This window comes from Choloepus didactylus, chromosome 2 (assembly GCF_015220235.1).
Source record: "Choloepus didactylus isolate mChoDid1 chromosome 2, mChoDid1.pri, whole genome shotgun sequence".
NCBI classification, from domain to species: Eukaryota; Metazoa; Chordata; class Mammalia; order Pilosa; family Megalonychidae; genus Choloepus; species Choloepus didactylus.
The window spans coordinates 204,507,623-204,531,195 of NC_051308.1; the positions used below are offsets into that span (position 1 = coordinate 204,507,623).

General features: G+C 52.6%; 3 protein-coding genes across 6 annotated transcripts; all 3 read right to left on the reverse strand.

Annotated features, from left to right (window-relative positions):
* Positions 1-50: 50 nt before the first annotated feature.
* B4GALT2 (beta-1,4-galactosyltransferase 2) lies at positions 51-10,549 on the reverse strand. Of its 3 annotated transcripts, none has more exons than XM_037827448.1 (7): positions 10,180-10,548; positions 8,306-8,662; positions 7,888-8,123; positions 4,969-5,159; positions 4,625-4,747; positions 4,396-4,500; positions 51-923 (listed from the first exon to the last, which is right to left on the reverse strand). In XM_037827448.1, the coding sequence occupies exons 2-7, from the start codon at positions 8,607-8,609 to the stop codon at positions 773-775; spliced, it is 1,110 nt and encodes a 369-aa protein (XP_037683376.1). In that variant the 5' UTR covers positions 8,610-8,662; positions 10,180-10,548; the 3' UTR covers positions 51-772. The 3 variants fall into 3 exon arrangements, with proteins under 3 accessions (XP_037683376.1, XP_037683375.1, XP_037683377.1); XM_037827447.1 differs by having other exon boundaries at positions 10,278-10,547; XM_037827449.1 differs by lacking the exon at positions 51-923 and adding an exon at positions 1,853-2,109 and having other exon boundaries at positions 10,278-10,549.
* Positions 10,550-11,504: 955 nt separating this feature from the next.
* ATP6V0B (ATPase H+ transporting V0 subunit b) lies at positions 11,505-14,933 on the reverse strand. Of its 2 annotated transcripts, XM_037817181.1 has the most exons (8): positions 14,777-14,933; positions 14,034-14,082; positions 13,710-13,793; positions 13,492-13,569; positions 13,214-13,283; positions 13,050-13,101; positions 12,667-12,857; positions 11,505-11,813 (listed from the first exon to the last, which is right to left on the reverse strand). In XM_037817181.1, the coding sequence occupies exons 1-8, from the start codon at positions 14,841-14,843 to the stop codon at positions 11,787-11,789; spliced, it is 618 nt and encodes a 205-aa protein (XP_037673109.1). In that variant the 5' UTR covers positions 14,844-14,933; the 3' UTR covers positions 11,505-11,786. The 2 variants fall into 2 exon arrangements, with proteins under 2 accessions (XP_037673109.1, XP_037673116.1); XM_037817188.1 differs by lacking the exon at positions 14,034-14,082 and having other exon boundaries at positions 14,777-14,902.
* A 2,702-nt stretch (positions 14,934-17,635) lies between these two features.
* DPH2 (diphthamide biosynthesis 2) lies at positions 17,636-21,185 on the reverse strand. The gene is made up of 6 exons (XM_037817197.1): positions 20,636-21,185; positions 20,326-20,438; positions 19,846-20,069; positions 18,952-19,635; positions 18,688-18,864; positions 17,636-18,605 (listed from the first exon to the last, which is right to left on the reverse strand). The coding sequence occupies exons 1-6, from the start codon at positions 20,780-20,782 to the stop codon at positions 18,481-18,483; spliced, it is 1,470 nt and encodes a 489-aa protein (XP_037673125.1). The 5' UTR covers positions 20,783-21,185; the 3' UTR covers positions 17,636-18,480.
* Positions 21,186-23,573: the final 2,388 nt, after the last annotated feature.

Consider the following 23,573-nt stretch of genomic DNA (forward strand, 5'->3'; position numbering starts at 1 on the left):
TAACCAGGTTCAGGGACCCAGATCCCTGTCCCCACAGACAACGGGGCTGCTCCATTCACGTTTTTTACTAAAGCACCCACACAAGTTTCTGTGCAATGTACAAACACGAACCGGCCCTGGGGCTACTGCCTCCTCTCTGAATAGGGAGGCGGGAACCGGACTAACTGATCCAAGCTCCACCCATTCCCCCATGCAAAGCCCGACCCCAAGATTCTAGGCTGTAACACAGTACCCCCTCTGGTCCCCTCCTGGGGGCTGCTCCCCAGCAGAGGGGCGCACCAAAGTTCACCCCTACAATGCCGAATGAAAAAGGTTTCCCCTCCCCTGGGAGCATGGGGGGGGTCCCCAGGTCTGAAGATTCCCCCTGGAAGAGACACTGCCCCCTAGTCACACCTCTCACCCTTCCAGGCCTTAGGGGACTCAATGGGGGAAACTGAGGCACAGAGAGGTGGAATGACCTAGCCCAGGCAACGCGGCGAGGCAGTGCAGGGGCTGGCCCGACCCTGACAGTGAGGGGGGCTGGGCTGTGGGGAGGGGCAGAAAGGAGGATTGACCCCAGAGAGGGCCACAAGTGAGGGGGCCTGCCTATGCCAGAAGCCCCCAAAGTGGACTCTGAAACTTCCAGGTGCAGCTGGGGACCTGCTGAAGCCCCTCAACAAACAGGGCCCACAGTCTCAGTCTGGGGGGATCCCCATAGAGCTGCTGCCAGCCAGGCTGTAGGTCAGTCCTCTGACAGGCAATACTTGGCACTGGGAGCCTCAGTCCATTAGTGTCAGCCCCAAGAGGGCCACGCTGGGGGCCGCCCAATGTCCACCGTGATGTTGGTGAAGAGAGGCTGCCGAGACACCTCCAAGACCTGGTACTGCACTGATCCGATGCCATCCCTCTTCATGGTCAGCTTTGTGTTTTGAATCTTGGTAAACCTAGATGGGATGGAAGTGGGTCCTGGGTCACGGCAGGGGTGGGGACACGGCTAACCACCAAACCCAAGGTGAGATCTCTGGGTCCAAAGCTCAAGTCATCCGGGCTCCTTCCAGCAGTGACTCGGTTCTTGCCAAGCCTTCCACCCTCCTGGGGCCTGTGCTCTTGCATCCGCTCTCAGAACGGAGACATCAGCCTCTGAAGTCATTACCTCTTGCCAACACAACTGTGACACCCTCTCAAGCCATTCAGCCCAGACCTTCTTCCAAGCCTTAGACCCAGATGTGGGGCATCCCATAGGCACTTCACACGTACCACCTTTATTTCCAAAACCTGTGCCATCTTCTCTTGTCTCTCTCGGTCTTGCTTTCTAAACTAAACTGTAAACTTTACGGGAACAAGGAGCACACGCTTATCTCTCTGTATTTCCCACACTACTGAGGTTGGGGGAAGTTCAAGAAATATTCACCAACTTTCTAACCCTAAGTCAACCAACTGTAGCATAGTTGTCTCTGAAAATGGATGTTTGGGTTCTTTTGATTAGCTCTGGATATACATATGATATAAATAAGCATAATAAAACTGTTTCCTCTGGAGAAAACTTAATGCCAGGGTCATTGATTCACTTTAATTAACAGTAACTGAAATTGATTCAAATGATTTAAAAACTGAGAAATTGCATTATGAAAGATAAAGTCCTAAAGTCGTAACTATTCTGTATTATATTACGAATCATATTAGTTATGAGCAGTATTTAAAGTCTGTGTCTGAGACTTTTCCAATATGACATGTATAGTTTATAAATCTTAACCATCTCTATTTTAAATCTATGTCTCACAGTACTAAGCCCATGCCCTTCAACTTTCTTATCCCTCACCTTGTGGTTTTGCCGCTTCTGGTTTTTGGAGGCCAGTCAGTTTAGAAGCTCAGGTGAGGACGCTTTATCTCTTTATTGAGCATTCCCCACGTCTGTTCTAGCACCAGGGAGACAGCCATGAATGGGACAGCAAGGTCCTACCTCTCATGGCAAATCTACTTCACTAGTTCACTGAGGGACACAGAACAACAAAGGGAAACAGCAGAGCACTGAGAGAGGACCAAGATGACCACTGCGGAAGGGGTGAGTGTGACATCAAGCTGAGGGCAGGGAGGAGCACTGTTGGCAGAGGTGACAGCACTTGCTAAGACCTGAAATTGGGAATGAGATTTGGCAGAGCTGAGAGGGCCCGCGTGGCTCGAGTTTGACAGGCCAAGAGAAAAGAGAACCAGGTGAGCGTGGAGGTCAGAGCCTCTGGGGATGGGACTCTGTAAGTGCCAAGAAGCAGTTCATATTTTGTGAGTGAGAAAACGACATGGAGGAATTTTTAGTCCACTTGGGAGCAGAGGGCAGGTGGGTTGTGGACCACGGAAGGGCAAGGGAGAAGCAGGGGAACCAGTTAGAGGTGACTGCAGGAGTTCAGGTGAGATCACAGAGGTTAGAGGACAGAGGTGGTAAAGGTGGGAAAAGTGGATGGGCACAGATGGGGGTGGCAATGACAAGACTTGCTGATGGACTGGACATGTAGGGTGAAGGAAAGAATCCAGGAGAACCCCTAGATTTGAAGGCAATGCAACTAGGTAGATGGAACCACCATCTACAGAGGTCCTCAAGCCAGAAATCTTTTGGTACCTTCCCATTTCCACACCCAAGCCGGTCATCACTCATGGATGATGGCACCCAGGCACGCTATTTCTGCAAAAGGAGGAAGGCCTCTGCCACACTTCTAGGGCCCTACTCCAAACTCCAACTTTCATCCCAACCATTTTCACCCTCCGTATCCTTCTCCTGAGCTATACCAACATTGAGCCCCTCAAGAGCCCCAAAGCCCCTCTTCTCCCAGTCTGTCATCCCTTCCCTTCTCACAATGGTTTTTATCAGAACCACTTTTTCAAGTTATCTCCCTGGATTCCCCTGTGCCTCATGCTTCTGCCAAATCCCATATTAGTGCTGCAAACCACCTCCCCCACTCCACACTGGAATCAGCAGAAACCCTAAGGAGTCTCACAGGTCCTTGCCCCAGCGTGACCCCTAGCACCCGTCATTCCCCTTCATGCCTGGTCTGCTTCCTCTCCTGCTCCACCTAGCAGCTGTGCCAGACCTTCACCTTCCTCAACCTCCAAGAGTGATCCGTTTAAACCTAAATCTGATCGGAGTCACCCCTTCCCTGCTTAAAACCCTTCCATGACACCCACTGCATCCTGATATTTAAGACCCCCGCCACCAGTCCTGACCCTATCTCCTGTCACTCCCAGCCTTTGATCTTCAGAGATCTTAATGCCAAATAGTTTAAGACTTTCGGGATATACCATGTATGTTTATACCCCAGATACTTACAAGAACTATTCCCTTTATCCCAACTGGCCTCCTCCATTAGCCAGGTGAATATAACACTGTATACAAAGAAGGTGTGTGACAAGTATTTGTTGAATGAATAACTGTTTTCAAACTCTAGTTTACCATCATCTCCTCCAAAACGGCTGCCCCTTGGCCCAAATCCCTCCTGGGCTCCGTTGCAATTCTCTCCCCCACCCCTGCTCTGGTCCTCCATCTGGAATCTCCTGGGGATTCCACCATCACTCCCTCTGCTGACAGGACAGCACCCTGCCTTGCTCACTGTGTTGCTATAACTGCTTATCTCCCTCCCTAGAATGAACTTCCTGAGGGAGAGCAGGGAATGGGCATGACTGCTCTGAGCCCCTTCTCACCCCACGGCATGGCACCAGGCAGGCACGGAGCAGTGCCAGGAAGCCCCTCTCTAAATTTTACATGCCCTTCAACACTTTTCCCAGCCAGGGACCAGACACCAAAGCTGCTGCATCCTCAGAGATGGAGCCACCTCCTCCAGTCTCAGAGGGGTCAGCATTTCCTCCACTCCCACCCCACATGCTTGGGCAACCTTTGTCAGGGCCCCAAGTCCAGGTGCTGTGTCCAGTGCCCGCATCTCCTATCCAATCTGCTCTGCAGGACCGGTGTAAGTAGGGTTTACTCAAGGTACCCAAAGGAGGTCTGTGAGGACACTGATGAGCATCCAAATCTTCTCAATGATGATTTGAACCCTGTCCTCAAATTCTAGTCTAGAAATGAGGGCCACAGCAAGAGATATCTGGGGCTGGGGCTGGGGCTGGGGCTGAGCTGGGGCTGAGCTGGGGCTGTGCTGGGAGTCCTCTCGGGAGGAGAGGAATCAGGGGTTCCAGAAGTCACCCAGGGATCACAAGCTTTGGGATCACCTCTGGGGATCAGTGGCACTGGGGGTCAGGGTCCTGGGAAGTCAAAACTAGGTCAGGGGTACTGAATCACTTCTAAGGGGTCAGGGATGCTCACTTCTAGGGGGTCAGGAATTGGGGCATTTCGAGTTGGGATTGTTATGAGGTCACCTCTATGGGGTAGAGGTAGTGGCACTTGGGGTCGGGGTGCTGGGGGAGGGAGATGGTCACCTCTGAGGATTGGGCTCGTTATGCTTGTCCCGGTCATGCTTGAACATGCGGTAGCGGCCTATTCGGATATCTGGGCGCGAGATCTTCATCCCAGCCAGAGAGATCCTAGGGACAGGGACAGATGGACTGCAGCAGGCACCAATGACAAGGAGCTCCCCCCTCTACCCTCCCAGTCTGCACCTCACTCCCTCACACACCCTGTCTCTTTCCCAGCCCCATCCCTACTCACCGGTTGAAGATGTCATCATCCTCACCACCCCAGCCCCAGTACTCATTGGGGAAGCCATTGATTTTCAGAAACTGGGTTTTAGTCAGGCCCGACACGCCTCCAAAGTAGCCAGCATAGGGCAGCCTAGAGCATGAGAAGGGAGGCAGCAAGAGTCCCCAAGGAATTCCAGATGGGGGACCAGGGCAGGGGTGGGAGAGAATTGCAACAGGGAGCCCTGGAAGGATTGGTCCAGCCAGAAGGATCTGGGCCAAGGAGTAGGAGCAATGGGGACACTGGGACTAGGAGTGAGGGACTGGGTGTGATGGGGGTGGTGAAGGGGGCAGAGCTGAAGTGGAAGCCCTCACCGGAAGCCAAACTTGTCCATGGCAATGGCGAAGTGGCGGGGCTGGTCCCCGCAGCGGTACAGGTTGCGGTCGTCCATGGGGACCAGGTCCACGTCGCTGAAGATGAAGCAGTCATAGGTGGCATCCTCTTTCAATGCCTCTAGGAAGCCCACGTTAAGCAACTTGGCCCGGTTGAAGGTGTCCTCACCATGCTGGGGTGAGGGGAGGGGACAGGTCAGCTCTGGGCTCCTCAGAGAGGGGACCCATGATGACAAGCCCCTGCCACTTTGCTGCCTTCCAGAGCGGCCCCCTGGGGGCTGACCCAGCCCCTCCCTCCCTCTTTCCCTGCTTACTTGGTTCATTTATACCAATCTCCAATTAAGCCATTACTTAGAATGCTCACATTCACTCCTTCAAACATGCCCCGTGGCCTTCTCATCTGTGCCAGGCCTAGCACTGGGGAGCCTTGAGATGTGCAGCCCCAGCCCCTACTGAGCATATAGTCATGTAGTGAGATGAACGAGAGCCCCAAATGACCAGTGTTTAAGATGCAGAGGCCATGGCCGCTGAGTGCACCAAGCCTCAGGCATCTGTCCCTCTGGCTGATTCAGGTCCACATCCAACTCCCTGGGTGGCCTCTGAGACAAGAACAAGACTGGGCTGGATTCGCTTGTCTCCCCACCAAAAGACTAGCACAGGGCCTGTACACAGCCCCTGCCCAGGGAGTCTGCGGTCTTCTGAGAAATGGGGCCGTGGGGTCAGGTCTCCTTGAGGCTGGGATCCCAACTATGCAAGCTCAGGCACCAAATTCAAACTCCTGAGCCCCTGCCCCAACCCATGATCTCCAGGCTGGAGCTGGAGAGGCTCCTGAAGAGAGGGGTCTGAGAGTGGGGCCCCCTGGAAGCAGAGGACAAGTGCCCCTCCACGACAACAGCAAAGCCTAGGCCTAGGGCGGGGAGGGGAGCGGCTCCCTCGGAAACCCTGAAGTGGCCCAGCCCCACCAGCTCTCTTCCTCTCCCTCTCCTGCAATTCCTCATCCACTAGCCCCTGCAGGGATTGTCCATTTCCTCCTGCCTCATCTGCACCCCTTCCTAACCCCTCTCACCAGCCAGAAGCCCTGGGTTTCTCCCACACAGCTCATAAATATGCTTGAGTCTCTCCCGTGTAAAAAATTAAAAACCTCCCTCTAGCCACCACCCTGCCTTTTGCCTTCCCTTCCTGGCAGAGATGTTTTTCAGAGTTGTCTCCAATCGGCTATTTCCATTTCTTCAAATCCGATTCCTTCCTCAACCCACTGCAATCTGCTTCCGCCCCCACCATGCCCCTGAAATGGCTCTCGCTGGGCCCACCTTGTTGCTAAATCCACTGGACGCTTCTTGGTCCACATCCTTCCTCACTCCCCCGGCAGCGCTCACACAGCTGCCACAGCTTCCTTCCTGATGCTTCCTCACGCTCTCCTGGGTCTCCTCCGACCTTTCTGGCCAATCTTTTCAGCCTGTCTTTCTCCTCCCATCCCTTAAGTGCTGGATTTCTCCACATCTCCTTCCTATGCCTCTCCTCTCATGTTCCGTGCTCCCTGGGCATGTCGGACAGTGTTGGCTTCAAGGACCACCTACACACTGGTGGCTCACAGATCCCCTCCCCAGCTTGGACCTCACTTCTATTTTCACACTCAGCTGTCTCCCTCTTAAACACGTCCTCCTATACTTCCCACAGGAACTCACACTCCTCACGTGCAAAACATAATTCAGAGCTGCACTCTCCTCCAGACTGGCCCCAGCTCCTGTGTTCCCTCTCTCACCCAAAGGCACAGCCATCTACACAGAAACACCCAAACCAGAACTCCTCAGGTTGCCTTCACTTCCCTCTTTCCTTGCTCTTCACTACCTGTGTAACAACTCTTCCTCCTCCCCACAGCTACTGCCCTATTCGTCCATCGTAACCTCTTCCCAACCGGTCACCTGGCCTCTTTGTCTTCCCTTCTGTTCCGTTCTTCATGTGCAATCAGAGCCATCTTTTGAAAAAGCAAACATAAAGTATTACTCTCCTCTTAAAACCTCACAACGGCGCCCCACCACCTTCAGGCTGGAATGCTACTGCTTACTGTGCCTCTGAAGACCCTTCTTCATTTTATTTCGGCCAACTCCTCCAGCCTCATCTTTGCTATGCACCCCGTATGTTTGCACCCCACACCACAGCCAACAATTTCTGATTACAAGTTCCCTCTCTGGGTGCTGGCTCCTCCACTCCCTCCGCCAGCTGGTAACTGTTCACCCCTCAAGATCCATCTCAGCCACTGCTTAGCCATCACTTCTCAACCCCAGGGCTGGGCCAGACCCCTCGGTGCTTCCATGATCCCTGCTCTAACTCCAGTGATAAACCATCCTACTGGAGTTGACAAGCATCCGTGTCTAAGCGGGGAATTCTCTGTGGGCAGAGAGAGCCTGTGTGAGATCATCTCTGGGTCCCCAGCAGCCAGCCTCAGCCAGGCTCACGGCAGGGCCTAAACACTAAGCTGAGTCCCCAAGCCTTGGCAACAGCCTGCCCCTATCCCTGAGGGCTCTGGAGGATTCATTCCCTCCCTCAGGGTCTCCTGTTCCCTCTCCTCAGTGCCCTTGACACCTCTTCACAGCCAGCATTTCCTAGGCCTCTGCCCCTGTGGCGTAGGCCCGGCTAAGGGTAGACAATAGGGCTTACCCCTTTCTGAGACTCAACATATAGCTGCCAGTCTGCACATCAACATTCACATACATGTATCCTGACCCACCCACACCCCCCTGCCCGTCACATTCACATACCACAGGAAGACAAGGCTCAACTGCTCCAAGCCCACACATGCCCCTACGAACAGGCAAACCACATGTATCCACAGACACACCCACAAGGCACATATGGGCTCTCAATGCCTAGTGCCCAGCACAGGGGCCACAGGCAGCACACCTGGTTGATGACGTAGATGCCATAGCGCAGCTGCTGCCGCCTCAGGATGGGGTGCAGATAGTGGAGCCAGTAGCATAGGTGGTGCTCCCGGTGCCGAAAGGGGATGATGACTGCCACTGTCTGGGCTGGGGTGCAGTCAGGTGGAGCATAGCGGCCACCCAGGAGCACACCCGGGTTCTCCCTCTGCACCTGCTCCAGTGTCATGGGTGAGGTGAACTCAATCAGCAGTCTGCCCACTGCAGGTAGGACAGTGTCAGAATCAGGGAGAGCAGCTTTGGGCTGGGCAAGGGAACCCCTAGAATAGCCCTCCTACAGTAGACCTGGACCCTTGGCAAATTCCACAGGTCAAGACTCCATTCCCCCAAACTGGTTAGACTCTCTTCCACCCCTATAGGCAGACCTCCCCCTGCAGGCTCACCAAGACCTGGTGGCAAGTCAGGACAAGGTGGCAGGATGGGAGACGTGGAGCCAGGCCGGGCACTGGGGGCCTCAGGGAGTCCGGAGCTGGGGGCCGTGGCGTTGGGTCGAGAGCAGTTGGCGCTGCTGCTGGCAGCTGGGTGGAGGGCATGGGCTGGGCCGCGGGTACTGAAGCGGCTAAAGAAGGCCAGGTGCTGGGTGTAGACGTCAAAGTAGAGGATGACGGCCACGAGAAAGTGCAGCAGGCAGAGCAAGAGCACAGCCTTGCAGATGCGCTCCAGCGTCCCCCCCAGCAGTCTGCTCATCCCCGCAGGCGGCCGCCGGCCCACCCAATGGGCCCGGGCATCCGGCTGCCGGCCTGAGCAGGGGTAGGAGAGAAATAGACCCAGAGGGTCAGGGCAGGATGGGTAAGGCTACCCACCCACCCCCTACCCAGGTGCTCACACTCACGAATGCATATCCTCACATTTACCTGCTCACACTCTGACACTCATGGACTCAAATTCTCCCCACAAATAAACATGCAGACAGAATGTCCTTGACAATATAGTATTTACACACCTCCAGACACATCCAAGTACTAAACCACATACACTTACCTTCGGCCCTCATCCTTGTGGACACACAACACAAGCACAGCCTCATACATCTTCACGCTCGGAACATAACCTTACCGCATGACTCTACACACCTTCCCCCCACCCCCCATGCATTCCCAGGTACATGCACATGGATGCATGAACTCTGATCACACATGTTCATGCCTAAACCTGGAAACACATTAACCTCCAGACCCAGCTGTGCACCTGTGCCACAGAGAACAGACATCCCACAGGACAGCATCTTCAGACCAGGACTCCTGGTTTGGGGAAGGGGGACCATTTACTGTGTACCTACTATGTAGGGGCACTTTGTACTCAAGGCTTCATTTAGTCCTCCATGAACCACAAGGGGAAATGTTTGGTCTGATAGGTCCCAGTGGCAAGCAGGCCAGGCCAGCTGGGATCAAGTGCGGAAATGGCCCTCAGCACCCAACTGGCCCATGTGGCCCTTCCCTTGGAAGCAACAGATCAAAATACAGGGAGGAGCACAAGAGAGCTCAAGGCCCAGCCCCGCTGCAGGTCTGAGAGAAATGCTCTGTGCCTGCCTGGCACTGCTGGGTTCAGACACTTGGGCCCTGGAGTCAGGGGTCTGGCCTGGGCAATGGCTCCAGCTCTGATTAGCAAAACAACAACCACTTCTGGAGGCACTTCTGTTAGTGTTTCAGGGAACAGGGTGAGTCCTACGCAAAGATGCACAGCATCACACAATCTCACCGACACCCTTTGTCCCAGGTACAGTCACCCACGCTCAAAGGCACACAACTACATACATAAGCACAGACACACCGGGGTGCCAGTAACAGAGTTACACTCACAAACAATGCCGAGGCTCCTGGACTAACACAGCTATACATACAGGCGCAGGCCAGCTCACACCCAGACCCACGTGCAAACAATCGGCCCCTCCCTCCGCAGGGGTTCTGGGTCAGGCCGGCGGCCGGTCTGAGGGTTGCGTTTGGGCGGGGCCCGGGGGCCGGACGGCCAGAACACGTGGCTCCCCAGGCCAGGGGAGGCACCCCAGTCCGGGGTGTCGATCCTGGGAGCAGGGCTGGGGCGGGGGTGGGGCGGGGATTGGGGAAGTGCATGTGAGGCGGGGGGCCGAGGCAAAGGGGAAACACGAAAAGAGCGCCTCCAGGCACCACGAGGCCGGGGCGAGCGAGGACAATGAGGGAGGCTGGTGGGGGCTGGCAGAGGAGCCCAGGAGAGAGGCGAAGGGTGGGGGTGGGGTGGGAGTAAAGCCCGGCTGGGGTCCGGCCGCCAGCGCCTCTCTCACCGGGTTGGCCTCTCGGGGTCGCGCTCGGGAAGCCCCTCGCGGGGCCGGGTCTGGAATCTCGGGGCCCCGGGTTAGGGCTTCGCGCGCCCTCCTCTCACCCGGTTCTCGGGGCTCAGCAGGGAGCGCCGCTCTGGCTCGGGCTGGGTTCCGGGCTCCGGCGTTTGCGGACGGCTGCGTTCCCCATGGCCCGGCCGCGCCGCCGCCCGGTCAGCGGTCCCCGCTGCCCCTGGGCCGCCTCCCGCGGGCCACGAAGCGGAGCCGCCCCGGGGAGGCAGGGCGGGGCCGGACAGACCCACCGACCCGCGGACCCACGAACCACAGCGCCGCCGCCTCCCTCCCGCGCTACGGCGCCTCGGAGGGGCAGGCCCGGCTCTCGCGCGCGCCCCCGAGGCCCCCGCCTCCAGCGCGCCCGCAGCCGCCGCGCGCGGCTCCGACGCCGGCCCCTGCCCGCGGCCTAGCCGCGGCGAGCGAGGAGCTAGAGGTTGCACAGGACGGAAGGGGCGCGAGAATTCGGTCAGGCTCGCCAAAAGGGTTGGATTAGCGGTTGGGCCGGCGGCAGGAATGGAGAGGATGTGGATAGGTCAAACCCATTATGGGGGAGTAGGGATTGGAATTGCATCCCAAATCCAGAGGAAGAAGGTGGGGCCTGGAGGTTTGGGCAGACCCCGGCAGGGAGGTTAAGGATTTGTCATCTCACTAGTAGGATCGGGTTTAAAGGTCAGGTCAGCGGAACGGGGACTGCCGGTTGGGCAGACCTTAAAGGCGAGGACAGGAGTGTGTCGATGGGAACTGGCGATGGCTGGGCCTTATAGGGTAAAAGAGATTGGGTAGGAGAAAATTAGAGATTGGACAAGAGTGGGAGGATCTGGACAGTGCCCTGGAAACAAGGGCTAGAGATTGGTAGGAGATGAGGCAATGGGACAGGACTATCACCACAGAGGCAAAAGCAAATGAATGGACTCCAAGCCACATAGGGATAGGGGATGATGGATGCCTGAGAGTAGAGCCAGGAAAGCAGATGTGTATAGACAATTAGAGCCTAGCAGCCCTGGAAACATGGGGCTAGGAGAACCCTGGGCAGGCACAATACACTGAGGGGTTCACATGCCCAGTCCCTCATTCCCTCCAACAAAAATGTTCAGGGGCCACAGAATCCTCAGCCCAGCACCCTTACCTCCCTACCCAGCAAACCAGCTCTGTCCAGAGCAGAGCAGGTATGTAGTAGTTAGAAAGATGACAAGAGACTGGCATGGGGTTGAGACTTATAGGCCTGTTTACCTTCCTCTGTGAAAGGAGGTGGCGCAGGGGGGCAACAGAAGCTGCACTGACCCAGACAAATACATTTATTTCACAAACACTGAGGAGATGGGTGGGGGGGTGGAGGTGGGTGAAACAGGTGCACAGCTGCACACTCAGTCATCAGCAGCCCACTCTCCACACCAAGGATCCAGCCAGGCAGCGCCTCCAAGTCGACAGGTAGCGGGATGTGAGTGTAGGGAGGGCCTGAACATCAAACTCCCAAAAGGCTAAGGGGCACAGCTCCAGCTGTCCCAGGAAAAGCACAAATAAATAAAGAGTGGGGGGGTGGCCCCACCCACACAGATCATCTAATCGCCCATCTTCACTCTGGAGGTCTGCAAAAGAAGAATAGGAGAAATCAGGCAGGTACAGAGAAAGAGATATGACAGTGACAAATGACAAAAGATCAGACCTAGCAAAATCCATGGTTGCATGGACAGACCACACAGACAGATGACTGGACCAGGATGGTTACACTGTGACAGACAAACAAGAGGAAAAGGATAGTCTGACCACCAGAGTTAGACTGTGGGACAGACAGATGGAAAGAACTGACATATGGACAGTGCCAGTCACCAAGAATCAACCCAATCAGGCACCCACAGTCACAGTCAGACCCTCATACTGATCCTTAGTCACAAACCCAGTCATTGCCATACAGACAAGACACACAGAATTCAGACATGCTGTTTTACTGACAGGCACAGATACACATAGGTGCCGAGACACACAAACACACCAGGACGGACTGACACAGATGCAGACAAGATCCCAACCCAGTGCAGACCACAAATAACACAGACAGCAGACAAAGAGAGAAAATAACAGAGAGAGAAACGGAACAAACAGACATAACAGAAAAATACATAGCCACAAAACAGAGGAAAAAAGAAAAAAAACAGGACGGTTGTCAGTGACACAGTATCCAGAGCTGACAGACTTAATAGAAAGATAAACGCCAAACAGAGGGAAAAAAACAAAACAAAACAGGACAGTTGTCAGTGGTACTGTATCCACTATGTCAGAGAGAATAGAGTCAAAGGCAAATGAGAAGATGGGAATGAGGTAGTGGGCATTTTTTGGGTTTCTATTGTTACAGGTAGAGAAGGGGAACACTGAGGTTCCTCTGGGATGAGGGTAGGGCTGGATTCGGGGGGCAAGGACACAGACCCCAGGGGGATTCAGCACCTGGAGGATTGCGACGATGACCCCAAAGAGGCCGATGGCACTGCCAAAGATCTCCACGATGAGAATCTTTACAAAGAGGCTGGGGTTCTGAGCATCAGCCAGGGCGGCCCCGCTGCCCACAATGCCCACGCAGACTCCACAGAAGAGGTTAGACAGGCCAACTGTGAGGCCAGCACCAAACATGGAGTAACCTGAGAAGGTAGAGAGATCACTGAAGCTAGGCCAGGCACTTGGGCCCAATATGACTACCATCTCAACTGTGCAAAGCAAGCCAAAGTGGGAGAATATCAAAATGAGGATGCCAAGCTGGGAGGGGGATTATGGCAAGGGGGGAGCAGATATGAAGCACCCCCCCAGCTTTGTACCTTCACATACCCACCTACCTGCATGGTAGTTTCGATGGCCAATGGCCTGGGGATCAGTGGCACTGAAAGGCTGAGTAAAGTAGAAAAGTAATCAGAAACCACTCCTTATGCCCACCCCCCCACCTAAGCAGTAGGTAGAACACACTGGAATGGATGTCCACCCCCACCTTACTCCTCCATACCTCAGCCATGTTGCTAATGACAATTGCCATGATGATGCCGTAGATGGCCACAGCCTCACAGAAGATGATGCTGGGGGGTGCAGTAGGGGAGCAGGAGTTGGAGAGGAGAAAGAGATGAGAAAGAAACCAACCCTCCTTCCAAGGTCCTTAGAAACCTTTTCCCGGCCAACATCCCAGCCCATCAGGAGGCTGGTCAGGAGCAGCAATGTTAGGTCAAATGCATGGGCAGCTCCCAACACAGTTGGTTCTGACAGCCTTTCAAGGGCCCTGACACTGACCTGACCAGGTTCTTGGTCTTGATCCTAGGGGCTTTCACCCCTCCCCCAATGATGGAAGAGCCAGTAATATAGATGCCCCTGGTAGAAGGACAAGAAAAGTGTGAATAGAACCCAAGCTATCACTGCCCCAGGATGACTAAGGACCCAGTGATACCAACCCCCATAACTCAGCCCCTACCCCCTGCCCTACCTCCCCAGGCTGCCCCAACCACACTCACCAGGCTGCTCCAACCACAGACAGGGAGATTGCCAGACCAATGCCCAGGTTTGACCACATGAAGGGAGAGGTCTCGGTCAAGAACCTGGTATGGGGGCAGGGAGGAAAGCAATTCAGCCCGGGTGGGGAAGGAGGCATGAAGTCCACAACCTGCCCCCCCCCCCAGTCATGGATGCAGAGAACAGACTTCATATTTCCCAAATGTCCATGTCCCAGGCCTTTTGGGGGAGTGGGGGGGAGGAGGGGAATGAAACTCAGACCAGAAAAAAAGGGAAGGGTGAAGAGAAGTAGATCCTAGAGGAATCCTCTCCCTGCCCTCATTTACCATGCCACATCAAAGCGGAAGCCCAAGTCAAAAATGGTGTAGCATATTCCTGCAGCAGTGAGGGAAAAACAGGGTTAGGGGCTGCTCTCTAGAGAGAAGCTCCCCAACCTAGATGAGAAGGAATTGCCCAACTGAAGGTGCTCTCCAAAGGTCTGTCTACACCCAAGTCAAGAGAAGGTTCTCAGGTTCACCCCCAGGTATCAGGTGAAAGCACAGCTGTCAAATACTGATTTCTCTACTCAAGCCTCCATTTTCAGCCACTCCCTCAGTGACATATCTCCCTGAGTGACACTATCTCCGAGACCGAGCTCCTCTGCAGGCACACCACGCGGAAGGCCTGAACACCCTGAAGGGAAGGAGGGGGCAAGAGCTCTAGTCAGGTCCCGCCAGATCCCGCCGGCTCAGTCTTAGCCCGCCCGAACCGCTGTTTACTCAACACAATGGGGGCGGGAGGGGGAAGGGCAAAACGACTGGAAAAAGAGGAACTGGGGCAACCGGCTCGTGACCCCAGCAGGCCGGTCAGGAGCAAATGAGGGACGACAGCAGTGATGCGAGGAAAAAGGACGGTAGAGATCTCCTCCGTAGGGCTGAGAGGTCCCGACAGGCATGAGTTAAGTCCGGGATCCCGGGGCACAAAGCCGGCACTGGGCCCAATATTCCCGTCACCCCACTTTCTCCGCTGGGATCTAGCCGGGTCAGCGCGGCACGGGATGCTGTCCCCTCCCGCCAGGGCCCGGCCTCACCAACGACTAGCGCGCACGCCCAGAAGGCCACGAAGACCCCGGAGTAGAGGAGCGCGAGACCCGTCATGGCGGTAACGACAGCGGGGGTCGGGTCGGTGGGACCAGACCTTAAACCACGTCCCTGCGTCCGCCCCCCAGCATCACCTGACTTACCCACGTGATGCGCCGGCGTCAGGTGGCCCGACGCCGGGCTTGTGGCCCGCCTCGACCGCGGCGACCCCTGACCTGCAGGACGCTGGGGATTGTGGGTGTTGTAGGCGCACGTCTCGGAAAAGGGGCCGACTCCCCGACCCGGTCTTACCAAGTTCCTAGACCTTTGGTTGGTACTCCTCGCGTGTCTCAAAGGCCATTCCTTCTCAGCCCAGGCCCAGCAGCCCTGTTTTATACCGGAATCTGCTTTCGGGCCTCCATAGCTGAGTCTCCAAGCTACTGTGCAGACCTTGTCTTTCTGGTCGCGTTTATTTTTAATCCCTCTTCTAGCCACGCCTTCCTACCCAGTTCCGTCAGGGTGCTGTGCTCTTTTTCACTTCGCTCATGCTGTTTCCTCTGCCTGAAGCGTTTCTCTTGGTGTTCACCCCATTGCCCGGCTAATACATATTGGTTCTCAAAAATTATTCTTCCAGGAAGCCTTCCTGTTTGTGGTTTGCTAAAGCTGCCAGAATGCAATATACCAGAAATGGGTTGGCTTTTACAATGGGGATTTATTAATTTACAATTTATAGTTCTTAGGCGGTGAAAATGTCCAACTCAAGGCATCAACAGGAAGATACCTGGACTCTGAAGACAGGCTGTCAGAATCCGGGACACCTCTGTGACATGGGAAGGCACATGGTCGGCATCTGCTGGTCCTTCTCTCCTGGGTTTTGTTGCTTTCAGCTTCTGGCTTCAGTGGCTTCCTGTTTTCTGTGGGTCCTCTCTTAGCTTCTGGGGCTTTTTCCTTGTACTTCTCTCAAATCCATCTCTTATATGGACTCCCTCCAGTAAAAGGATAAGACCCACCTTGGGTTGAAATAACCTAATCAAAAGGTCCCACCTACAATAGATCTGCACCACAGCAATGGATTAACAGAACATGGCCTTTTCTAGGGGTACATCTTCAAACTACCACACTTACTGAACCCAGAGGTAGGATGTGTGTCTGCTCTGGACTCCCAGGTTGCCCTAGTGATCCTTATTAAACTTTAAGAAGACCATGTCACTGTTTTAAATGCCCTAGTGACTCCCATTTCACTCAGAATAAGAGCCAAAGTTTTGACAGTGGCCTTCTAGGCCTTACCCCATGTGACTAGCCACCCCCTTATCTGGATTTCTAATACTCTCCCACTCACTCCCTCCTCTGGCTTCACTGGTCTCTGCTATTCCTTGAATACCAACCATACCCTCACCTCAGAGCCCTTGCACTTATTTCCTCAGCTTCTAATTATCCATATGGCTTACTCTATAACTTCTTTGCTCAAACATCAACTTCTTCAAGAGGCCTTCTCAGCCATCCTATTTAATATTGCAACCCTCCTGTCCCCCACACTCCCTATCCTCCTTCCCAGTTTTATATGTCCCCACAGTACTTATCACCACTTAGCATACTAAGTATTTTACTTTGCTTATCCATCTTCTTCTACAAGAATGTACGCATCATGAAAGGACTTCTATCTGGCTCATTGCTATATTTGGCACCAGATGGGTGCTTAACACATATAGGTAGAATATACAATCGGTGCCAACCTTCCCTCAGTTACTATGATCAGTTTACAGGACTGCCTCTACCATTAGACTGGGCACTTCCTGAGGGCAGGGACCACTCTTGTTCATTGGCATTCTCAGCACCCCAATGATATGAACAAGACAAGATTCTTGGCAAACAGAGGGAATGAAGAGATCAGTCTTTTCACTTCAACCATCTCAACCTTTAGGGTCCAGCAACCCCACTTGGCTTGAAGCATCCACCATGCTGGTTCATGTCTGTGTGTTTAAGCACAGTGTACTGTTTCAGTTTGCTAAAGCTGCTGGAATGCAACATACCAAAAATGGGTTGGCTTTTAGCAATGGGGATTTATTAAGTTACAGTTCTAAGGCCATGAAAACGTCCAAATTAAGGCTTCAACAAGAGGATATCTTCTCTGAAGAAAGGCTGCTGGCATCTGGGGTTCCTCTGTCAGACAGCAAGGCACCTGGCCAATGTCTGCTGGCCCTTCACTCCCAGGTTCCTCTGTCAGACCGCAAGGCACATGGCTGGTGTCTGCTGGTCTTTTGCTCCCGAGTTTTGTTGCTTTCAGCTTCTGATTCCAGTGGCTTTCTCTCTGAGCAGCTGTGGGTTCTCTCTTAGCATCTCCGGGGTGTTTCTCTCTCTAAGCTCTCTCCGGGTATCTCTTTTATTGTTTCATAAAGGACTCCAGTAAAGGATTAAGACCCACCTAGAATGGGCTGGGACATATCTCAATTGAAACAACCTAACCAAAGGTCCCACCCCACAGGAATGGATTAAATGAACATGGTACAAAAACACAAAAATAAACAACAAAAAAACTAAATAATAAAAAAAGTACATGGTGTTTTCTGGGGTACATAACAGCTTCAAACAGAAACAGATACCCTCTACACAAATGTCCTTTCCAATCTTTTTCTCCTGACAATTATTTTTCCTTCCAGAGATCCAGCTTAGTTGTCACCCCCTCTGGGCTCCAGCTGCCACTGGGGCGTCCCTCTCACAGACATTACTATTTCACCATGTGATAACTGTCTGTCTCTTTCCCCAACTGCACTGTGAGGACAGGAATCAGGTAAAATTCCCATCATGTCTCCATCCACAGGTCATGTACAAGACCTGTAGTGTTGGATGAATAAAGAGAAGCACAAGTGAGAAAAAGTATCTGGTTTATTCAAGTTTCTGCAGCCTCCCTGAGAGAGAAATCAGAGTCAATACAGACCAGTGCTGCCAACAGAACTTTCTGCAGTGATGGAAATGTTCTAAGGCTGCACTGTCCCCTCAAAACACTTGAAATGTAACTAGTATGATTGAGAAAATGAATTCTCAGTTTCATTTCATTTTAATTAAATGTTAAGTTTAAACAACCTCACGTATCTAGTGGCTACTGTACTGGACAGCCCATATCTTGACCAGTGGTTCTCAACTGGAGGCAATTTTATCCCCACAAGGGACATTTGGCAATGTCTGGAGACATTTTTGGTTGTCACCACTGGGGGTGGTGGTGCTCCTAGCATCTAGCCAGAAGGGGCCAGGGATGCTGCTAAATATCCTACAACGTACTGGTCAGCTCCCACAATAAAGAATTATCTGGTCCAAGATGTCAATAGTGCCAAGGTTGAGAAACCCTGGTCTAGACCATCTAGCACCTGCCCCTTAACAAGGGAAAACCCTCAATTGCAGACTAAGAACTGGGATTGGACAGAGGAGCTGGGCTGTTCTTGGAAAAACAAAATGGGCCCAGAAGGCCTCAAGGAAGCTTCCAAGCCCTTTCCTTCAATAGCCAATCCACAGGCGCTTACTAAGGCAATATCTGCTGAGTTTTGTGCTAGTGCCAGGACAGGAGAGAGCTGGGTCCTGTCTTCAGGGAGAGGCTGCCTGTCTCCCTCTATCCTTCAGGGAACCTGGGAGTAGAGGATGGGAGGTGGCACTGGTGGTACAGGGGGCACCAAAAATTCTAGCAGGGATTCATTACTCCATCTGTCTCTAGCCCCAGATGATATCAGCTGCTTCCCTCATCCTCATAGGCGATGGCAATCCCTCGTCTTCCGCTCACAGCTCCTGTCACTGGGGTCTGACCCAGGCGTGGCTCCAATCCCTGCCAGCTCCGGGAACTAAGAAATGAGGCTGCAGAGGGATAGAGCTCAGGTTTGAGTGAGCTGAATCTGGGGGAAGAGTTCAGCGAGGGGTGGAGAATTGGCACACTCACCTGCAGGGCTGCTCTCAGCCAGCTCCAGCTGGGGCCGTGGAGTCAGAGCCAAGCATCCAGGACCATCTGATGTCGTGAAGGCATATGGGGGTCGGAGGTCCCCAGTAATAAGTGACACATCTGGGGTGTCCCACAGCTCTGAATCAGGTGGTGGGAGGGGTACATGGAAGGGAGAGCCTGGAAGGGAGGGAGAAAGAAGATCCATACTGGCTCCCAACTCCATGCCCCAAGTGTTCCCAGCTGAAGCAACACCCTGCTACTCACCAGGCAGCAAGTCCGCATAATGTGTGAGGTGAGGGGCCAGGCCTAGAGATGGCCAGGCGGGGTTGCAGGCAGCCTCCAGCTCACATGGCGCCAACACAGGCCGGAAGAAGGTCCTAGATGATTGGGGTGCCAAGGTGCCCAGGGGACAAGCCAACAGCACAAAGACATCCACCTCAGGGAAGTTGGCAAGTTTGGCAGGGGTAGGTTGCCCCAGAGCCAACACATAGCTGCGTTTGCCGGCAGCCTGAGTCAGGTTCCGTAAGTGTGCCAGGGCCTCACGGTGTTGGGCCACACCCAATGTGCCCGCCAGCAGCCCCACCACACGGGCATCTCTGGCTCGCTCCACCAGGTAGTGTCTGCGTGCCCTTAGTCGCCCAGCCCGGGCACTCTCATCCTGAGCCCGTCCTGTGTCTGGGCAGCAGGAGGAGAAGGGCTGCTCTGGTGCCCAACCCAAGAGCAGCCGGCTCAGGTCTGGGTCAAGGTCAGATTCAGGGCTAGTCTCAGAGCCCCCCACATAGAAGGCACCATACTCTTCCAGACGCCTCCCTGGGGCCAGGGGGAAGTGGCGCCCAAAACGCTCCAGGGGCTCAGGTTCTGGATTGAGTGAGCCCACTGGCAAGGGAAGAGCTGGGCTGGAGACAAGCAGATCCAGATACCGCGGACGCAGGAGAGTGGCCAAGGCCTCTGGGAGGAGGAGGTGGTGTCAGGGGTAAGGCCTGGCAAAGCAGGAGCCAACCACCCCCCACCCCCATCCTCAGGAGACTGTATGTCACCCTAAAGCAAAGGCTAGAGTCAAGCCCATCTTGTAAGCTCCATGGGAGTATACTGAAATGGGGAAATCAAGGCACACTGCAGCTGGCTACCCTTCCTGCATGCAGAGGCATAACCCCTCACCCAGGGCATGGGCACAGGCTGGCTCACTCAGCAGCACCACAGGTGCTGTGGGGTCCGGGTTCTGGGCCTCAAAGGCTTTGGCACAGAGTTCCAAAACCACAGAACGTCGACCAAAGATGAAGGCAACAGGCAGCAGCCGGGCCAGGGGGCTCAAGCAGGCAGGGCCAAAATGTACAAGGGCCTGAGCTCCAGCTTGCTCAGCACCCAGCAGGTCCACACAGCAGCTGCAGGGGAGATACCATCAGTGAGAGGGGTCCCTATCAGAAGAACTGCTGTCAAAAATAGGAAATGTGGTCAGTGAAGAGAATGAAGTGAAAGGAAGACACTGTCATTGAGGGGAGCTAGCTGCATCCGAGGGGAGTCATCACCTTTGAGGAGAAACACAGCCACTGGGGGTGGACACTGTCACTGAGGGGAGACACCAGGAGCCCTGGATCCCTAGGCCTACCTCATCTTCAAATCTTCAAGCCAAGTTCGCACCTGCCATAGGCCGTGTCTCCCAGAATGAACATCTTCGATCCCGTGATCTTCTCCAGTCGTGTAGCCACAGCCACAGAGTCTCCCAGGAGCTGGTCAGGGAACTGCAAGGCCACCTGTAAACAAAAACCATGGAGTGAGAAACAATCTTCCTCACCGAGGGAGTCTTCAGGGAAAACCTTCCGGGAGCCCCGCCCGACCTCCTAAGATCCCCCCGCCCCCACCTCCCAGAGGAGCAACCCCAGAGACCCTCATCGTCTGGGCGACCCAATCCCCAGAGCCGTGCGCCTCCCCTTCCCGAGTCTGCCCTCACCCGCTGACATGCTAGTTCGCGGACAAAGCCAACGACTCGCTCCAGCTCATACACCCGGTCCAGGTCCGCGGAAGGAGTGAGCAGCCCCGCGGCACCCGCCTCCCGCTGCAGCGCCGCCTCAGCGGGGCTGCTAAACGTAGTCTCCATGAGGCAAAGCGTGGGTAGTGGGACGCTGCGGGGGCCTCCGTTGGTCAGCTTCAGTCCCCGCGCCCTCAAAAGCAGACTTCAGGAGCAGAGTCGCTCTGGTGGGGGAGCCTGTCGGAGGACCACCCCTCCACACATCCAAACCCGGTTTCTCCACCACACGTGGGTTTACGGGGAGATCATTTCCGGGTTTTTGAGGCGGGTCGATAACAATTTTACCCAACCTAAACCAGAACTACTCCCGCTCTCCAGTCCCAGCCACCAAGCCGCCGACAGAGAACCAATGATCTGCCTCCGAGTCGAGGCCCGTCGCAAGTGGCTTAGAGGAAGGCCTGGAGCCTTGTGGGTGTTGTAGTCCGCCTGGTGCTCTTCTCCAGGAGCAGGAGGTTTTCCGGTTCAGCAGGCCTCCGGCTCCCAGGGACTTCCACGACTGCCTGGAAAAAACAAAAAACAAAAAACCCCACAAAAATCCGCCAGACACCATCTGGGAGGAAGCATTTCATAATTTTTTAAAATAAAATTTTTGTTAGGGAAGTTGTAGGCTTACAAAAAAAAAATGCATAAAATACATAATTCTCATGTAGCCACCGCCCCCCCCCCCCCCCCCCCCCACACACACATACACATACAGTTTTCCCCATTATTAACACGTTCCACTGGTGTGGTACCTTTGTTACAATTGAGGAAACATTATTATAAATATACTATTAGCTATAGTCCATAGTTTACATTAGGGTTCCCTATTTGTGTTGTACACTCTTATGGTTTTTAGAATTTTATTCTAGTAACATATATACAACCTAAAGTTTCCTTTTTAAACCTCATTCTAATATATAATTAAGTGGTGTTAATTACATTCACAATGTTGTGCTACCATCACCATCACCCATTGCCAAAACTTTTCCATCACTCCAAAAGAAACTGTACTAATTAAGTTTAACTCCCCATTCTCTACCCCTTTCCTGGCCCAGTAACCAGTATTCTAGTTTCTGACTCTATGGATTTTTCTAAATATTACACATCAGCAAGATCATAAAATATTTGTCCTTTTGTGTCTGGCGTATTTCTCTCAACATGTCTTCAAGGTTCATCCCTGTTGTGGCATGCATCAGAACTTCATTCCTTTTTACAGCTGAATAATATTCCATTGTATGTATGTGCCACATTTTATCTACTCATCCACTGATGAAAACTTGGGTTGCTTCCACCACTTGGCAACTGTGAATAATGCTGCTGTGAACATCAGTGTGCAAATATCTGTTTGAGTCCCTGCTCTCAATTATTGTGGAAGTACACCGTGAATTGGGATTGCTGTATCATATGGTGAATCTATATTTAACTGAGGAACCACCAAACTGTTTTCTACAGTGGCTGCACCATTTTACATTCCCACCAACAATGAATGAGTGTCCTATTTCTTCACATCCTCTCCCAGTTATTTTCTGTCTTTTGAATAGTAGTCATTCTATTAGATGTGAAAGGGTATCCCATTGTGGTTTTGATTTCCATTTCCCTAATGGCTGATGATGTTGAACATGCTTTCTGGCCATTTGCATATCTTCGTGGGAGAAATGTCTGTTCTTTTGCCCATTTTTAAATTGGGCTGTCTTTTTGTTGATGAGTTGTAGGATTTCCTTATATATTCTGGATATTAAACCCTTATCAGATGTGACTTCCGAATATTTTCTCCCATTGTGTAGATAGTCTTTTTACTTTCATGATCAAATCCTTTGAGGCACAAAAGTTTTTTTATTTCAATGAAATCCCATTTATCTGTTTTTTTTGTTGTTGCTCATGCTTTTGGTGTTCTAAGAACCATTACTTAACACAAGGTCCTGAAGATGCTTCTCTATATTTCTTCTGGGAGTTTTATAGTTTTGGTTATTATATTTAGGTTGTTAATCCATTTTGAGTTAATTTTTGTATATGGTATGAGGTAGGGGTCCACCTTCATTCTTTCACATATAGATATCCAGTTTTCCCTGCACTGTTTGTTGAAGAGACTGCTCTTTCCCCATTGAGTGCTTGGCACACTTGTCAAAAATAAATTGGCCACAGATGTGGAGGTTTATTACTGAGCTCTCAGTTTGATTCCATGTCTGTCCTTGTAACAGCACCATACTGTTTTGATTACCATAGCTTTGCAGTAGGTTTTAAAATCGGGAAGTGAGTCCTCCAACTTCATTCTTTCTCAAGATATGTTTGGCTGTTTGGAGCCCCTTACTCTTCCATATAAATTTGATGTTTGGCTTTACTATTTCTTCAATGAAGGCTGTTGGAATTTTGATTGGCATTGCCTTGAAACTATAGATTTCTCTGGGTAGAACTGACATCTTAATATTTAGTCTTTCAAATCCATGAACATCCTTCCATTTACTTAGGTCTTTGATTCCTTTCAGCAATAGTTTGTAGTTTTCCATGTACAAGTCCTTTACATCCTTGGTTAAATTTATTTATAGATATTTGTTTAGTTGTTAATGTGTTGCATAATTTTTTATCAAATTGCCTGGGTTTGAATGTTGATTGGGTCAGTCATTTAACCACTATCCTAGGAAAGTAACTTAACCTTTCTATGCCTAGCTGTGATCTGCAGAACAGGATTTGTAACAATAGTGCTTAATAGGACTGTTGTGAGGATCAAATTCATTTATTATAAAACTTTAGAAAGCATTCCTTTGCATATCACATATACTAAAAGCATTTGCTACTGTCTTCACAGGCTCCTTGAGCACTTACGGTTCATCAAGAATTACACTCTTACAACTTAGTCTTTGGAATACTATCCTAGATGAGG

Bases quoted from the DNA above. Each gene is read 5' to 3' on its own strand.
- ATP6V0B (XM_037817181.1), bottom strand. From the start codon at position 14,843: ATGACGGGTCTCGCGCTCCTCTACTCCGGGGTCTTCGTGGCCTTCTGG. The intron at 13,794-14,033 runs GTAAATGAGGGC...CCCCCATACCAG, and splicing joins TTCCGCTTTGATGTGGCATG to GTTCTTGACCGAGACCTCTC. The intron at 11,814-12,666 runs GTGCTGAATCCC...CTTCTTTTGCAG, and splicing joins TCATCGTCGCAATCCTCCAG to ACCTCCAGAGTGAAGATGGG.
- B4GALT2 (XM_037827448.1), bottom strand. From the start codon at position 8,609: ATGAGCAGACTGCTGGGGGGGACGCTGGAGCGCATCTGCAAGGCTGTG. The intron at 5,160-7,887 runs GTGTGCTGCCTG...CCCTCACCCCAG, and splicing joins GCATCTACGTCATCAACCAG to CATGGTGAGGACACCTTCAA. The intron at 4,748-4,968 runs GTGAGGGCTTCC...CTCATGCTCTAG, and splicing joins ATGGACAAGTTTGGCTTCCG to GCTGCCCTATGCTGGCTACT.
- DPH2 (XM_037817197.1), bottom strand. From the start codon at position 20,782: ATGGAGACTACGTTTAGCAGCCCCGCTGAGGCGGCGCTGCAGCGGGAG. The intron at 20,439-20,635 runs GTGAGGGCAGAC...TTTTGTTTACAG, and splicing joins GCGAACTAGCATGTCAGCGG to GTGGCCTTGCAGTTCCCTGA. The intron at 18,606-18,687 runs GTGAGTGTGCCA...ATCCCTCTGCAG, and splicing joins GGCTGAGAGCAGCCCTGCAG to CCTCATTTCTTAGTTCCCGG.